Source organism: Amblyraja radiata, chromosome 15, assembly GCF_010909765.2.
Source record: "Amblyraja radiata isolate CabotCenter1 chromosome 15, sAmbRad1.1.pri, whole genome shotgun sequence".
Classification (NCBI taxonomy): Eukaryota; Metazoa; Chordata; class Chondrichthyes; order Rajiformes; family Rajidae; genus Amblyraja; species Amblyraja radiata.
Window position 1 is genome coordinate 38,742,786 of NC_045970.1, and position 17,510 is coordinate 38,760,295.

The 17,510-nt window shown below is 49.6% G+C and overlaps 1 protein-coding gene across 4 annotated transcripts; it reads right to left on the bottom strand.

Moving 5' to 3' along the window:
- Window positions 1–425: 425 nt before the first annotated feature.
- Window positions 426–16,476, bottom strand: LOC116981246 (zinc finger protein Gfi-1b-like). Of its 4 annotated transcripts, none has more exons than XM_033034133.1 (10): window positions 16,426–16,476; window positions 13,631–14,077; window positions 11,963–12,225; window positions 10,391–10,517; window positions 9,282–9,388; window positions 8,087–8,223; window positions 7,368–7,450; window positions 5,138–5,306; window positions 4,024–4,124; window positions 426–1,607 (listed from the first exon to the last, which is right to left on the bottom strand). In XM_033034133.1, exons 2-10 carry the CDS (start codon window positions 13,938–13,940, stop codon window positions 1,390–1,392), a joined length of 1,515 nt encoding a protein of 504 aa, XP_032890024.1. In that variant the 5' UTR covers window positions 13,941–14,077; window positions 16,426–16,476; the 3' UTR covers window positions 426–1,389. The 4 variants fall into 4 exon arrangements, with proteins under 4 accessions (XP_032890024.1, XP_032890022.1, XP_032890023.1 ...); XM_033034131.1 differs by having other exon boundaries at window positions 16,155–16,456; XM_033034132.1 differs by having other exon boundaries at window positions 16,346–16,454.
- Between the last annotated feature and the right edge of the window lie 1,034 nt (window positions 16,477–17,510).

Here is a 17,510-nt window from a genome sequence, read left to right on the forward strand (position 1 = left end):
CGGCATCGGTGCAGGGAATGAGCAGGTGACATTTTCGGGACGGGACCCTTCTTTAGACTGATTGGTGGAGGGAGAAAGCTGGAAAAGGGGTAGAGAGCTAAAAGCCTGGCAAGTGATAGGTGAATGCAGGTTGGGGGGGTGGGTTGAATGGCTGGAGGTGGAAAGGAGACAAAGGTGTCAGATAGAAAGAGTGAAATGGGAAGGTGGAGGGAAGGATATTGGGTGTAAGGGGAAAGAGGGGGATAAAAGGAAAACTAAGGACTCGGGAAGAGAGATGAGCGTAGAGGAGGGGAAAGGAGGAAGGTGACTGGTGGGATAGTGGGAGAAATGGGTGTGCACCAGAGTGGGAATGGGAGGGGAATTTAAAATTCAAACCTCCTCCCTGTGACTGGAGCATGAAAGATCAGCATGAATAAAACATCAGCAATAGTACAAGGTAAGTCCAAGCTCATGTAGAAACAAGGAACTGGTTTACTGATGAAAGACACAAAGTGCTGGAGTAACTCAGCAGGTCAGGCAGCATCCATGGAGAACATGGATAGGTGACGTTTTGGGTTGGGACCCTTCAGACTCGAGTGAGGGGGGTTTGATTGACAGATGGCTGAACAAGGGCCAGAGATGTGACAATTCTGTTGAATTGTTTCTCCAATAATATTCCAAATCTCTGGAGAACATGGGTAGGTGACTTCAGACCCCGATCCGAAATATCACCTATCCCATGTTCTCCAGAGATGTTGCCTGACCACCTGAGTTACTCCAGCACTTTGTCATTCCAAGTATAAACTGATATTGAGCATTAAATTTTCCTTCACCGTGGGCTCCTCCAGTGGAATACAAGTTGTGTGATAATGGCACCCGAACCCTGGAGATTAGTGCCACATTGGTATTATTGAATGCCGAGCTTTCCTTGGTCAGAATGAAAAGTTTTTGGGATCAATGGTCAACGATGGGCAGAAAGGCCTGTTTCAGTTCCGTACAATTCAATTCAACATAACACAGGATCAATGATGGTGCATCAGTAGAGTTGCTGCCTTACAGCGCCAGTGACCCGGGTTTGATCCAGACAACGGGTGCTATCTGTATGGTGTTTGCACTTTCTCCCTGGGACCACGTGGGTTTTCTCCGGATGCTCCGGTTTCCTACCACACTTCCAAGACATCCAGGTTAATTGGCTTTGGTAAACTTGTAAATCGTCCCTAGTGTGTATGTTAGTGCTAGGTTACGGGGTGATCGGCAGGCCTGTTTCATGCTGTATCTCTAAAGTAACTGCAAACTTACACAGGATCACATCTTCCTCTGCAGATGAAAAATGGAGCATGTTCTTGGCAAAGAAGAAATGTCAGTTCACTTCACTGGTGGTCAGTCTCAGTGCTTTCCCAGCTCCGGCCGCTAAGCTATGGTCACCGCAGGGTGCATGTCTATCAACACAAGGCCGGGTCCCGACCCACTGCAACCTAGGAGAGCTTGCATTTGTCCCCTCGTGCTGTCCGTGACCGTGGATTCCAACAGCTGGCCTGAGACAGAAGGATTGGTCTCTGTATCGTAATGTGGGGCATGTGGCTCCTCCAAAGCAGTCTCCCCATGTACACCTGCCTCGGTTGATAGGACTGTGGAGGAATAAAAAGCATTGCTCAGCATTCATGTCCACAAAACATAGGAGCAGAATTAGGTAATTTGGCCCATCAAGTCTACTCTGCCATTCTATCATGGCTGATCTATCTTTCCCCCTCAATCCTGTTTTCCTACCTTCTCTCTGTAACCCCTGATACCGTACCAAGCAAGAACCTCTCGATCTAAACTTAAAAATACCCAATGGCTTAGCTTCCACACCATCCGTGGCAATTAATTCCACAGCTTTACCACCCTCTGACTAAATACATTTCTCCACATCTCCTTTCTAAAGGTACATCCTTTTATTCTGAGGCTGTGCTCCCCAGTTCTACACTCTCCCACTAGTGGAAACATCCTCTGCACATCCATTCTATCCAGGCCTTTCACTGATCGGTAGATTTCAGTGCCCCCCTCCCCCCCCCCCCCTATAAACACCAGCAATTACATGCCCAGTGCCATCAAACGATTATCATACATTAACCCAATCATTCCCTGGAATGATTCTCGTGAATCCTCTCTGGACTCCCTCCGATGCCAGAACATCCTTCCTCATATGGGGCCCAAAATTGCTCACAATACTCCAAATGCGGTCTGACCAGTGCCATAAAGCCTCGGCATTACATCCCTGTTTTTATTGTCTAATCCTCTTGAAGTAAAAAGCCAACATTGCATTTGCCTTCCTTACGACTGATTCAACTTGCAAATTAACCTTTTGGGGTTCCTGCCACCAGCACTCCCAAGTCCCTTTACACCTCTAATTTATGAGCCCCATCGTGGGATGGATCACAGAATCATAAAGCTGTACAGCATGGAAACGGGCCCTTCAACCGGTCGTCATTCAGGGCAAGTTGCTTTTGGTCTGTATCCCTCCACATCCTACTCTTCAACTATCTTTGAAAGTCACAATTATAAACACTTCTATAGCTTCCTCTGGCAGCTTGTTCCAAATACAACCAGGCTGTGAGTGGGGAAAATAAAATAGAAAGCTCGACTTAAATCTCTCCCAAGTGTTTTTACACATAGGGTGGTTGCTCCCGTGACCACGCTGCCAGGGGTGCTGGTGGAGACAGAGAGGATAGCTGTGTTTAAAAGGCTTTTAGCTAGGTGTGTGGATATGCAGGAAACGGAGGGATATTGATCGCATACAAGCAGAGATTCGTTTTAGTTGGCATATTTGCCACAGTGGGACAAAGTCTGTTCCTGTGTTGAAGATAGACACAAAGTGCTGGAGTAACTCAGTGGGTCAGGCACCATCTCTGGAGAAAAATGAATGGGTTAAGTTTCGGGTCTAGACACTTCTGGGGAGAAAGAGAACTGAAGGGAGGAAAAGGCCAGAAAAAAAAAATGATGATTGGCAACAGATGACCGCTGGAAGGGTGCAGCAGTGGAACTAGCAGGACAACTGGGAGGGTTCCTTGAAATTGGAGAAATCAAGGTACATTTCGCTGGGTTGTAACTGCCCAAGCGAAATATGAGGTACTGCTCCTCTAGTTTGCGTGGGTCCTCACTCCGACAGTGAAGGGGACCCCAGACTGAAAGGTCTGTGTGGGAAGGAGGGTTCACATGATGTATTGTTCTAAGAGGAGGCGAGGGGAGGGGTGTTGAGCCTCGGATAGGGTAAACCTGGGGTGACTATGAGGATGTTGGAAACCAGGCTGGCATGATCGATATGTGAATGGGAGCGGTTAGAAGTGGAGAGCACATCGGAGTGAAGCAGTTATAAAATGTAGAGCAGGAAGCCGTGACTGGTGGGTCAGGATGTGCATGTTCTCCTCTCCCTGTGTGAGAAAATAAATAGTAACAAAGAGGAAAATAAAGAGCTGTTCCAGTGAGTGGTGGGGGCCTGGAACACACTGCCAGGGGTGGTGTGGGAAATGTACGACAGTTTGAGGGTTTTTAGATCATAAATAGGAGAGAGAGAGAGCGAGAGATGGGTCACATGTATGCAGAGGAGATCAGCACAGAGCCCATTTCTGTTTAGTGTAGCGCAGAAACAGGCTCTTCGGTCCACCGAGTCTCTGTTGAAGAGCGATCACCCAGTACACTAGCACTAGGGACAACTTACAATTTTACCAAGCCAATTAACCTACAAACCAGTATGTCTTTGGCATGTGGGAGGAAACCAAAGCACCCGGAGAAAGCCCACGCAGATCACGCGGAGAACGTACACACTCCGCACAGGCAGCACCCACAGTCAGGATGGAACTGGGGTCTCTGGCAGTGTAAGGCAGCAACTCTACCGCTGCACCACCGTGCCACTCACAGCACGTTCTCCCCTGTGTTCTTAACCCGCTTATTAGGATCATCCAAGGTCTTCACACCTGGAACCCCGCTGACTTAACACACGTCACCATTGTACAATCTTGTTCACCCAGCCAGACCGAGCAGCCCCCTGCCGGCAGTTCCACTCACCGTTATCATCCGTAGTGGATGTCTCCACGTGCGGCAGTCTGTAGCCGCTCAAGACCCTCTCGTCCTCGTCTCCATTTCCGACCTCCGCCACCATCACATCACTGCAAGACAGCGGTAGAAACACAAATCAACCCACAGCAGCGGGAACATTCAATAAATTGCTCGCTCAACATGAACAACAGTCAAATACAATGATGTTCATGCCATAATATTGGAATTAGGCCATTCGGCCCATCAAATCTACCCCACCATTCAATCATGGCTGATCTTTCTTTCCATCTCAACCACATTCTCATGCCTTCTCCCCGAAGATAGACACAAAATGCTGGAGTAACTCAGTGGATCAAGGCAACACCTCTGGAGAAAAGGAATAGGTGACGTTTCTGGTCAAGACCCTTCTTCAGACTGAGAGGGGGAGGGAAAATAGAGGTATGAAAAGGTACGAAACATTCGGACCTGGCAACTAGTGTGATTGATTGATCGACGGTTGGCGGGCTGAAGGGCCTGTTGCCGTACTGTATCTCTAAGTTAAACGGGCGGCACGGTGACATAGTGCTGCTGCCTCACAGCGCCAGAGACCCGGATTCGATCCTGACTAGGGGGTGCTGTCTGTACAGAGTTTGCACGTTCTCCCTGTGACCTGCGTGGATTTTCTCCTGATCTCCAGTTTCCTCCCACACTTGGCTTCGGTAAAAATAGTAAATTGTCCCTCGTGTGTAGGATATTGTTAGTGTGCAGTGGTCGTTGTCCGGGGGGGAGGAGGGGGCTGTGGACCACCAGCAGGACCAAAAACAAGACCTGTCAAAGGGCGGATGAGCTCCTAGCGAGCCACACACACTTCAGTAGAAGTGGTGATCACTGTCGTACATTGCATTGTGAGGAATGATGATAAAGCACACACACACCAAAATCCTATACTTCCAGCAGCGGAAGTCTGCAGGAACTGGAGGACGGAGACGTGTGGTGCGTCCGTCACCGTTCCCGTTGGAAACCAGCACTGCTGCCTCGCTAAAGTTTTCAACGATGATGAATGAACGAATGGTGGTCGCTGGTCGGCGCGGACTCAGTGGGCTGAAGGGCCTGTTCCCGCGGTATATCTTTAAACTAAACGTACCTGCTGTGTTGCTCCTGTTCCTTCAGGGTGTGCAGCAGGATATCCTGGTGCACGGTCTGGATGTGGTGGAGCAGCGTGGCCTCCTTGATGTACTTCTTCTTGCAGTGGCCACAGCTCAACATCCGGGCGTTGGTCATGTGGATGTTCCTCACATGCCGCCGGAGGTCACCTGTGGAGTAAATCACCGATTGCACAAAGGGTCCACAGCCAAGGGTTCAATGCCCTCCATCCCCTTCTTCTCCTACTACCTTCAAACCAGTCAACTCTATCTCGATGTGTGGTCCATTATTCAATGGCAGCTTTGTGATAGACACTGATCATGGGAGCCTCCGTCAAGCCTCCTTTACTTTAGACTTTAGAGGGAGTGTGGAAACAGTCCCTTCGGCCCACCGAGTCCATGCCAACCATCAGTGGGGTGCTTACCACATTGATATTTGTAGGTGATGTGGAACTATTGATTGTTAAGCTTACATCTGTGAATACAGATTGAATGGGATGCAAAATGTAAAATATTCCTATATTTCAACCTGAGATTCCAACAGATAGGTTTGATATTTTATTAGTGGAGTTCAGAGATGCAGCACGGAAACAGGCCCTTCGGCCCACCAAGCCCGCGATCACCCATTCATACACCAACAGCGCCCGTGGTCAGGATTGAACCAGGGTCTCCGGCGCTGTAAGGCAGCAGCTCTTACGCTGGCCAATGTGCTGCCCCGGGAGGCTATTCAGCTACAGGAGTGATGTCCAATCTAGTCCGAATATTGTGTGGAGTCCACAAGCTGAAAACGATTTTGAAGTTGTGAATGGATTTCATATGTATAGGACGGAACGGCAGATGCTGGTTTACACCAAAGGTAGCCACAAAATGCTGGAGTAACTCAGAGGGACAGGTGGCATCTCTGGAGAAAAAGAATGGGTGACGTTTCGAGTTGAGACCCTTCTTCAGACTGGAGAAGGGTATCGACCTGAAACGTCACCCTTTCCTTCTCACCAGAGATGCTGCCTGGCCCGCTGAGTTACTCCAGCATTTTGTGTCTATCTTCAATGAACTTCATACACTTTCACCATGTAGTATACACAGGCATCTCATGTGACAGGCGGCTAAAGTCAAGGCTGCAACAAGGCACCTGATCTGGTTAAGCAGCAGTTGTCTTCACATTGAAATAACTGGACATTCTCTCCTCAGTCATAAGTACTTCCGCAAGCTCGATTCAAGCGATAAACACCACCGGGGATGAAGATTGTATTATTATTGTTGAATGGGGCCCAGCGTTAGGTTTGCATCCTTGTAGTTTTTCAATATCAGGGGCAGTAACGGGAGGCTTCAGCTAAAATAAATTGCATATTTGGAAAGGTCTTGAAAATCAATGGTCCCAAACAAACATTGACATGTCTAGGATAGACACAAAGTGCTGGAGTAACTCAGCGGGTCGGGCAGCATCACTGGAGAAAAAGGATGGGTGATGTTTTGCATCGCAACCTTATTCATTACCAGGGTCGCGAAAGATCACCCATCCTTTTGCTCCAGAGATGCTGCCCGACCTGCTGAGCTACTCCAGCAATTTGCTATAAACCAGTTCTTTGCTTCTCCATTTTGACATATCTGGGAATAAGCTACAGACTGGAATCGTTAGTTATTTTAGAGATACAGCGCGGAAACAGACCCTTTGGCCCACTGAGCCCGCACCGACCAACAATCACTTGTACACTGGCTCTATCCTACACACGAGGGACAATTTACAGAGGGCCAATTAACTACAAACCTGCATGTCTTGGGGATGTGGGAGAAAACCAGAGCACCCAGAGAGAACATGTAGAATTCATTGACACATATGCTGTGGAGGGCTAGTTGTTAGGTATTTTAAGGCAGAGATCTGCAGATTCTTGGTTAGTAAGGAGTTACTGACTGGGGTCTACTGAGCAGTTAGGAGGGTTTTTGCACAAAATACCAGATGCACAGAATTGAGTTGAAGGCTGGGATCATCGAGTTTTATATACACAAAGTGCTGGAGTAAACAGAGTTTTATAGACAGTAACATACCCCGTTGGTTACAGGCTGGGATATTTTCAGGGGCTGTTTATGGACAGTATAACAGATGCTCGGGTTGGGTTACAAGCTGGGATGTAATCAAGAGGTTTACACGTCCACACGGCCCCCCCCCCCAGAGTGAGGTACACGCTGCCATCTCATCCGGGGGTTTGGACTGGACAGGGTCTTGGACAAACTCACCAGACTGGAAGAAGGATTTCTGGCACTGGCCGCACTGGAAGGGTCGATCTTTGGTGTGGAACCGTCTGTGAACCACCAGGTCACTGAAAAAGCCAAGCAGAACACAGCGTCAGAAGCAAACGGGAGGTCATACATTCATAGGATCCAGGAGCAGAATTAGGCCACTTGGCCCATCAAGTCTACTCCACCATTCAATCATGGCTGATCTATCCTTCCCTCTCAACCCCATTCTCCTGCCTTCTTCCCGTAACCCCTGACACCCTTACTAATCAACCTCTGCTTTAAAAATACCCAATGACGGCCTCCACCGCCGTCTGTGGCAATGAATTCCACAGATTCACCACCCCCTGAGTAAAGAAATTCCTCCTCATCTCCTTCCTGAAGGAACATCCTTTTATCCCGAGGCTGGGCCCTCTAGACCTAGACTCTGCCAGTAGTGGAAACATTCTCTCCACATTCACTCTATCCAGGCCTTTCACTATTCGGTAGGTTTCAATTAGGTCCCCCCATATCCTTCTAAACTCCAGCGAGTGCAAACCCAGTGCCGACAATCTGCCACCGTACAGCGCCCGCCGTACAGCGCCCACTGTACAGCACCAAACGCTCACCGTACAGCGCCCACTGTACAGCACCAAACGCTCACCGTACAGCGCCCACCAACCATAGGGGAGGAGGCTGGGTGAGATTGCCCCTGGTCGTCGGGGAGACCGTTCCCTTACCTTGCTCTGAGGAAAGCTTTGCCACACAGCTCGCACTTGTGGGGTTGGGTCCCCGTGTGGACGTGTGTGTGTCTACGCAGGTCACAATGCTGGATGAATTGCCGGTCGCAGTGGGGGCACTTGTACCTGGCATCCTCCTGCATCGGGGGGGGGGGAGGGGGGGTGGAGGGGAAGGAGGAGGTGGAGTGGGGAGGGGAGCGGGAGGATGGGGGGGAGTGGGGATAGAGGGGGGAGGGGGAGAGAGGGGGGGGTGGGGGAGAGAGGGGGGGGGTGGGGTTAGAGTGGGGAGGGGGGGGGGAAGAGAGGGGGGGGAGAGAGGGGGGGGCGGAGAGAGGGGAAAAGAGGCAGCATTAACAGTGTTGAATGATCAGCTCCATGGCAGACCGCGTGGGTTTCCTCCCATACCGCAAAGACGTCCCAGATCCCAGGGGTACATTCCTGTGCATAAACCCCTCGATAGATCCCAGCCTTTAACTCAATCCCAGGCATCTGCCATTGGACACATAAACCCTCCAAACCGCTTGAAAGATCCCAGCCTCTAACACACCCCTGGAGGTATATTTGTTCTCTGCAGAAAACCCTTCAACTTTGTAAGTTAATTGTTCCTCTGAAAATTGCCCATAATGTGTTGGGAGTGGATGAGAAGCGGGATAACATGGAACTAGTGCCATGAAGAAACAAGGAACTGCAGATGCTGGATTCTACAAAAACAAAAGACACAAAGTGCTGGAGTAACTCAGTGGGTCAGGTATCATTTCTGGAGAACATGGATAGGTGACGTTTCAGGTCGGGACCCTTCTTGCAGCAGAATGAACTAGTACAAACAGGTGATCGATGGTGGGCATACACTCTGTGGACGGAAGGGCCTGTTTCCATGCTGTATCTCTAAACATTGTGCCCAGGGAGCTGAAGGTAAGGCCATTGATGGGCAAGCTGAAGGTACTGACATGTGGAACTGCAGCTGCTGGAATCTTGTGCAGAACACCAAGTGCTGGAGTAACTCAGCGGGTCAGGCAGCATCTCTGGAGGACACGGATAGGTGACGTTTCGTGTCCGGACGTTTCTTCCATTATTGGTGGCAAGGGAATGGGGTTGGAGGGAAGAGGTCTCAGGGGGTAGTTGGAGAGGAGAGGACAGAGCCCCGAGTGAGCTATCGGTGGCTTTGCTGATGGGAAGAAACAGGAAGCCCACCAACCTCGGTGTTGACCATGTGGATTTTCTTGTGTCGGACGTAATTGCCACGGCGGTTGAAGGTCAAACTGCAGAGGTAACATCTGTACAAGCTCCCTTCCACTTCTGCATCTGTTTAAAGAAACACGATCTGTGGCGAGCAATGAAGCAACAGCCAACGCCTCTACTTTACACTTCAGAGATGGCGCAGCGGTGGAGCTGCTGCCTAACAGTGCCAGAGACCCAGGTTCCATCCTGACCTCGTGTGCTGTCTGTGTGGAGTTTGCATGTTCTCCCTATGTCTCCACCCATCACCCCCCCCCCCCCCCCCCCCGGTAGGCTTTCTCCGGGTGCTCCTGTTTCCTCCCAAATCCCAAAGGCGGCTTCAAGTTCAGCTGCGGGAGGCGTCCCCGGGACACAGAGGTGGTCCGGCGAGGAGAGGGGCGTTGGTTGACGGGCCGAGCCGGTCAACGAAGGAGGGAGGCCTTGGGGCAGCAGCCTGGGGCTCACTAGGATCGAGAGCCGCTTTGGACTTTTATGTAAATTACACCAAAATATGGCAACTTTTATAAAATAGGGCGGCACAGTGGCGCAGCGGTAAAGTTGCTGCCTTACAGCGCCAGGGACCAGGGTTCGATCCTGATCACGGGTGCTGTCGCTACGGAGATTGTATGTTCTGCCCATGACCTGCGTAGGTTTTCTCCGGGTGCGCGGGTTTTTTCCCACATTCCAAAGACGTACAGGTTTGTAGGTTAATTGGCTGCTGAAAAATGTAAATTGCCCCCCGTATATGCAGGATAGTGCTCGTCTGCGGGGATAGCGGGGCGGCACAGAATGGGTCCCCGGTGGGCCGAACGGTCTGTTTCCCTGCTGTAAACTAAATTAAAACGTATGCACATGTGAGCTATGGAAAAGGAATTTCACTGTGCAGTGCATACATGACAATAAAGAACCATTGAGGGCTGAAGGGCCTGTATCCACGCTGTATCTCTGCACCGAGCTAAACTAAAGGTCCAGCTGGGGGTAGGGGGACGATACGATACAATAGAACTTTATTTATCCCAGGAGGGAAATTGATCTGACAACAGTCATAAAACACAAAACACATGAGACTAAAGTGACGAGGGGACTCACCTGGCTGCTTCACCGGAGTCTCATCCTGCGTCGTTTCCTGTGACACGGTGAAGACCAGAGAGCCGGCCGGGAGCAGCGCGTCAGTCGTGGCCAGCGTGAACTTCCGAGGGCCGACCTGCAGGAGGACCTGCCCGGTGAAAGGTCACGGTCCCAAAAGCAAATCACACTCAGCACCGCAAACCTTCATCATCAACAAGACCAGTAATGTTACTTCCACAATTCGGACTGAAGCTCCCTCTACATACAAACATAGATAATAGGTGCAGGAGGAGGCCATTCGGCCCTTCGAGCCAGCACAGCCATTCATTGTGATCATGGCTGATCGTCCCCTATCAATAACCCAGTGCCTGCCTTCTCCCCATATCCCTTGACTCCATCAGCCCCTAGAGCTCTATCTAACTCTCTCTTAAATCCATCCAGTGACTTGGCCTCCACTTTCCTCTGTGGCAGGGAATTCCATGAATTCACAACTCTCTGGGTGAAAAAGTTTTTTCTCACCGCAGTCTTAAATGACCTCCCCTTTATTCTAAGACATGTGGCTCCTGGTTCTGGGCTGTCCCATCACACACTCCCAGAGCAGGGACAGTCATATTATGGGTCAACAGTTATATATAACCTGTTAAGTATATTTTAGGTTTAGTTTTTTAGTTTCAGAGCGACAGCACGGAAACAGGCCTTTCGGCCCATCGAGTCCGCAGCGTCCAGCGATCCCCGCACATTAACACTACGCTACACACACTAGGGACAATTTACATTTATACCGAGCCAATTAACCTACAAACCTGTACATCTTTGGAGTGTGGAAGGACAACGAAGATCACTGAGAAAACCCACGCGGTCACGGGGAGAACGTACAAACTCCACACAGGCAGCACCCGTTGTCGGGATCGAACCCGTGTCTCTGGCGCTGAAAGCGCTGTAACGCAGCAACTCTACCGCTGTGCCGCCCTGTTGATTTAAGATGCTTCTTGTGATTATGGTGGAGACCCGACATGACTAGCTGGATTAGCAGAACATGAAACTAAATTAAACTAATGGTCATAGAATCACGCAGCGTGGAAACAGGCCCTTTGGCCCAGCTTGCCCACACCGACCAACATGCCCCATCTACACCAGTCCCACCTGCCTGCGTTTGGTCCATATCTCTCTAAACCTATCCTATCCATGTATCTGTCCAAATGTTTCTTAAACATGATGGTACCTGCCATAACTACCTCCTTTGGCAGCTCGTTTCATACATCCACGTTGCCCCTCAGGTCCCTGTTAAATCTTGCACCCCCCCCCCTCCCACCCTCACTTTAAACCTAAGATCCTCTTGTTCTTGATTCTGGGTAAAAGACTGCGCATTCACCCTATCTATGCCTCTCATGATCTCATACACCCCTCATCCTCCTGCGCTCCAAGGAATAAATTCCTAGCCTGTCCAATATCTCCCTATAGCTCAGGCCCTCGAGTTCACTGTGTAGGTCCTGCCCTCGTTAGAGTTCCCAAAATGGAGCAGCTCGCACTTCTCTGCATTAGACTCCACTGCTCCCTCCTGCCGGTTGCAGTACCTGTGTTATGTTCCAGTACCTGTGTTGGATGCAGGAGCTCCGTAAGGCCGGACAGGTCTTTGCCGTACATCTTGATGCCGTTGGGGAGTTCCAGAATCACCTCCTCGGTCACCTGAAGCTCGGGGTTCTCCGTCTGTGCCGTCGACAGGACCAGGAGGTGCGGGTCGGACACCCGGGCCAAGGGATTGGGCGGGCTCTCCTCTTCCGACGTGCCGCTGACCGGCGGGAAGGGCCCGGCAATCTCGCTCAGGACCTGCGCCGTCTCCAGGAGGTCCCAGCTCTCTGCGGGTGCAAGAGGGGAACAGACCCCAACAGTAAACCCAGGCAGTCTCTGTAACCCAACGCCGGGGACTCAAGTCCCAACTGAGAGTCAACGTCCTGAACAGTAACACCAACACCATCATAGACTGGTGGTACGGCAGTAGAGTTGGTGCCTTACAGCGCCAGAGATCCGGGCTCGATCCCAACTATGGGCACTATCTGTACAGAGTTTGTATGTTCTCCCTGTGACCACGTTTGGTTTCGCCGGGTGCTCTGGTTTCCTCCCACACTCCAAAGACATGCTGGTTTGTAGGTTAACTGGCTTCAGAAAAATTGTAAATCGACCTTTATGTGTCAGATAGTGTTATTGTGCAGGGATCGCTGGTCAGCGTGGACACAGAGGGCCAAAGGGCCTGATTGCACACTGTCTCTCTATCTATCTAGCTCTATCACTTGTCCTACCCTGGTCATTCCTTCCCCTCCCCCATGCTTAATTATAATTGTATGGTTCATGTATATTATTGTCACGTGTACCGAGGTACAGTGAAAAGCTTTGTTTTACATGCTGCTAATCAGATCAGATAATGCTATACCTAAATACAATCAAGCCAAATGTGTACAATAGGTAGAGCAAAGGGGAAGATACAGAGTGCAGAGTATAGTTCTCAGCATTGTAGCGCATCAGTTCCAGAGACAAAGTCCAATATCCGCAATGGGATTGAGGTGAATTGGACAGTACCCGAGCTGATGGAATGACCATTCAGAATCTTGAAAGTGCACACCTCCAGACTCGGTAACAGCTTCTTCCCCTCTGTTATCAGGCTTCAAAACGATCCTTCCATAAGCTAGGATACTGTTCGATTCACCTCTACCCCATTGTGGTCATTGGACTTTGTCTCTGGATCAGATGCGCTACAATGCTGAGAACTATATTCTGCACTCTGTATCTTCCCCTTTGCTCCACCTATTGTACTTGACTTGACTTGATTGTATATCTGATTCGATAGTATTATCTGAACTGATTGCATAGCATGCAAATCAAAGCTTTGCGCTGTACCTCAGTGCACGTGACAATGTGGGAGGAAGCCGGAGCACCCGGAGGAAACCTACGCGGTCACTGGAAGAACGTACAAACTGTGTACAGACGGCACCCGTAGTCAGGATCGAACCCAGGTCTCTAGCGCTGTGAGGCAGCAACTCTACCGCTGTGCCACTGTGCCGCCATCTGAGTGAAAAATTGCCCTTTGGGTTCCAATTAAATCCTTCCCCCCTCCCTGCATCACTCTGTGGCCTCTCTTGTAAACCAGTATCTGTAGTTCCTTGTTACTGCCTCCCAATATGCCAACTTGGACGGCAGGGACAATGTGGGCCGAAGGGCCTGTTTCCGCGATGTACGCCACACTGTGACCGCACGGTGCATCTTTACCTCTCGTCACGTCCAGTCTATGAGGGTCGGAGGGCATGGGAGCTCCTGTCAGCTGACCGCTGCCGGCAGCCAATCCGTCCAAGGCATCTGGCAGAGGGATAGAGTCACCACGGCCGCTGGTCGGCTCGGAGTCTGGAGCCAGGTGTCCTTGTGGCAAATTGTGGGTCTGTGCCTGCATGGTGACCACGTGACCCTCCGAGAGGGAGTCTGAGGGGGAGTCGCTGGCACCGGGGGGGAACGTGGCCTCTGCCCTCTCAACACTGGCCCGCAGCTTGCCCGCCCTGGCCAACGGGCGCTCGGCAACCTCCATCTCCTCACGAGGGTCCTCCGTCTCGCCAAGGTCTAACGCAACGATCCCACCTCTCGCCCACCACCTCCCAGGCCAAAGCAAACGACTGCAGATGCTTGAGTGGCGACAGGGAGAACACTCAACAGGTCAGGCAGCATCTGCGGAGAAACAGAATTAACATGGTCATGAAGTTAAATAGGTCCCTCAGCCTAACTCATTCAGTGAGCTACTGAGCTATCTGCTGCCTTAACAAATAGGCACAAAGTGCTGGAGAAACTCGAACGGTCAGGTAACAGAGGGTCTAGTCCCATCTGCCAACTTTTGGCACATTTCCCTCTAAATGTTTCTTATCCACAATGGATATTCTCATCTGTCCAAATGACTTGTTATAGTACCTCATCTACCTCCTCTAGCAGCTTATTCCCTACACCCACCCACACCTTCTGCGTGGAAAAGCTGCCCCTCAGGATCCTCTGAAATCTTTCCCCTCACTTTAAACCTATGCCCTCTAGTTCTAGACTAAACCTACGCTGGGGTAAAGACTTCGGCCTTTCACCTGATCCATGTCCCTCATGACTTTAAACATCTCTATAAGGCCACTCCTCAGCCTCCCCGCACTACAGGGGAAAAAACACAGGCTGTCCAACACGTTACTAAACAGCGACGTTACATTAAAATAAGAAACAAATTAGTAGAATTTTAAACATTGAATAGTACAGCACAGGAACAGCCCTTCGGCCCACAATGTCTGTGCTGACCATGATGCCAAGCCAAACTCTTATCTGCCTGCACCTGATCCATATACTTCCATTTGTTGCATATCCATGTGCCTATCCAAAAGTCTCTTGAATGCCACAAACGTATCTGCCTTCATCATCACCCCGGCAACATGTTGCAGGTACTCACTATCCTCTGTATAAAAAAACTTGCCTCTCTCACCTTAAATCTCTCCCCTCTATTATTAAGAGGGCATAGATAAAATGTTCTGTCTACCCTATTGAGGCCCTTCATAATGTTATATACTTCTATCAGATCTCCCTGCAAACCTCCAGCAATCTGGAGAAAACAATCCAAGTCTGCCCAAACTCTCAATGTAGTTAATACTCCCTAATCCAGGCATCATCCTGGTAAACCTCCTCTGCACCCTCTCCAAAGCCTCCACATCCTTCCTGTAATGGGGCGACTGGAACTGCACACAATACTCCAAATGCGGCCTGACCAAAGTCCTATATAGCTACACCATGACTTCCAGACTCATATACTCAATGCCTGACCAATGAAGGCATGCACACCGTACTTCAAATAAGAATAAAAGTTGGAAAAAAAAGCATAGAGGGCAGGAGAGCAAAGGTTTGTGATGGTGTAAAAGACTTGAGAGAATAAAGAGGCAAGGAATGAAAGGTGTGTCCAGAGGAAAGGAAAATACACACAGAAGGGTCCTTATCCAAATTTGCTGCGTCTGGTGCTGGTTCCTAGGGGCTGAGAAGTCTCTTGTCAAAGGTTAGATGCTGTTCCTCTAGTTTTGTTGTGCATCCTTCGAAGCGTTGAGTCAAAGATGAGAACGGGAATGACATTGCAGGTCGAAGGGGTGTAATAAATGATCTTATACATGTGTATAAAATCATGAGGCGGTTAGGGTGAATGAGCAGTCTTTTACCCAGAGCAGGGGAATCAAGAACCTGAGAACATAGGTTTAAGGTGAGAGGGAAGAGATTTAATAAGAACCCGAGGGTCACCGTTTTCACACAGAGGGTGGTGAGGGCATGAACGAGCTGCCAGAGGAGGTAGGTACCATAGCAACAGTAGTTGAGGAAGGTACCATAACAGCATTTAAATATTTGGACAGGTACATGGATAGGAAAGGTTTAGAGATATGGGCCAAGCAAGGGCAGGTGGGACTAATGTAGATGGGGCATCTTGATCGCATGAGCAAGTTGGGCCAAAGGGTCTATTAATTGACTGTTTCTGTGCTGTATTGAATATATTCTACGATCTAAAGCAAACTGAGCTATGTTTAGAGGAAGTAGAAAAAAAAACTTTTCTTTCCAAAACACACAAACACAACCCTTGCAAAATCAACAAGAAGGTCGAGCAACACAGCACAGGAAGAGGCCCTTCAGCCCCTCTTCGGCTGTGTGAATGCCGCAGACACAACCTTTGCAAGAAAATCACCAGGGCAAGATGAACATAAGACTAAATATGGACAAGAAGAAGCAGGAAGAGAATGCACTGAACGACAAATGTTGCATTAAAGGTGCAAACTCGGTCTTTATGGGTGTAATTCGTTGCAAAAGGTTGTTTTCAGCTGCAAATCGCCTGCCCGAGCCCTGTCCCTCCCGGGTCCCGGAACCAAGCTCCCATTGCAACAACAACGCTTAATTGCAGCTCTCTACATGCAGCTGCTCCCGCCCAAAGTTGTATCTAACCGGTTGCATTCGTTTGCTGAAGTTTTCCCCCTTGCGATTTTTAAATAGAAAGAGGAAAGTAAGTTGATCGTGTCCCGCACCCTCGTTCCGCGAAGCCCTAGGCGCCGCCATCTTGGAGGCCCAACGTCAAAGAGAGTGCGGGGAGGGAAAGAGCGGCGCGCCTCCTGCTGCCCCGGCGCCCCCTGCCGGCCGGGAGGACCTGCCTGCATCTCCAAGTTCAACTGGTCATTGGCAACATTGGAACCCAAGGTCAATAGAACTTGTGTTCAAGAAGGAACTGCAGATGCTGGAAAATCGAAGGTACACAAAAATGTTGGAGAAACTCAGCGGGTGCAGCAGCATCTATGGAGCGATGGAAATAGGCAACGTTTCGGGCCAAAATCCTTCTTCAGACTGATTAATAGAACTTGCTCGGAGTAAACACTATTGCCTGCATGTCCTGCCCAATATTCGTCCCTCAACCGATATAGTTGTACAAAATGATTTTTTTTTTAAATCATTGTTATTGATGTATTAGAGTCATACAGAGCGGAAACAGGCCCTTTGGCCCAACTCATCCATGCTGACCAAGGTGTCTCATCTAAGTTAGTCCTATTTGCCCACAGAAATGGGACTAACTAACTGTTTGGAGTTTGCTGATTGCATATGCGGTGTGGTGTTTCAAAAATTATAAGTATTGGTTTATTATTGACATGTGTACCGAGATATACAGTGGTTAACAAGTTTAAGAAGGAACTGCAGATGCTGGAAAATCGAAGGTAGACAAAAATTCTGGAGAAACTCAGCGGGAGCATCTATGGAGCATACAGTGGACTGCCTTTGTTTATGTGCTCTCCACTGCTATCCGGTCAAATCATACTATTCGTGGAGTCGTAGGCGCTTGCCTGGAACAGGTACCACTCACAATAGACAGAGCATGGACTGGACTCTGGAAATGCAGGATCAGTAGACAATTTCAGTACAATTTGCTAATTGGGAATGTACTCGAGTATGGTAATACTCTACTGGACTGTCGGTAAGAAAATAATTTCACTATGTGTTTGCACTTTGCACATGTGACATTAAAAGCACCATCGAACCTCAACTACCTTCTCTGGCAACTCATTCCTTATACCCACCACCCTTTAGGAGAAAACTAAGTTGCCCCTCAGGTCCCTATTAAACC

What these genes read in the sequence shown, in the direction of transcription:
- LOC116981246 (XM_033034133.1), bottom strand. Translation starts at nt 13,940, where the DNA reads ATGGAGGTTGCCGAGCGCCCGTTGGCCAGGGCGGGCAAGCTGCGGGCC. An exon ending in AAAGCTTTCCTCAGAGCAAG is followed by an intron (nt 7,451 to 8,086) that starts GTAAGGGAACGG and finishes TGGCTTTTTCAG; the next exon opens with TGACCTGGTGGTTCACAGAC. An exon ending in GAACAGGAGCAACACAGCAG is followed by an intron (nt 4,125 to 5,137) that starts GTACGTTTAGTT and finishes GCTGTCTTGCAG; the next exon opens with TGATGTGATGGTGGCGGAGG.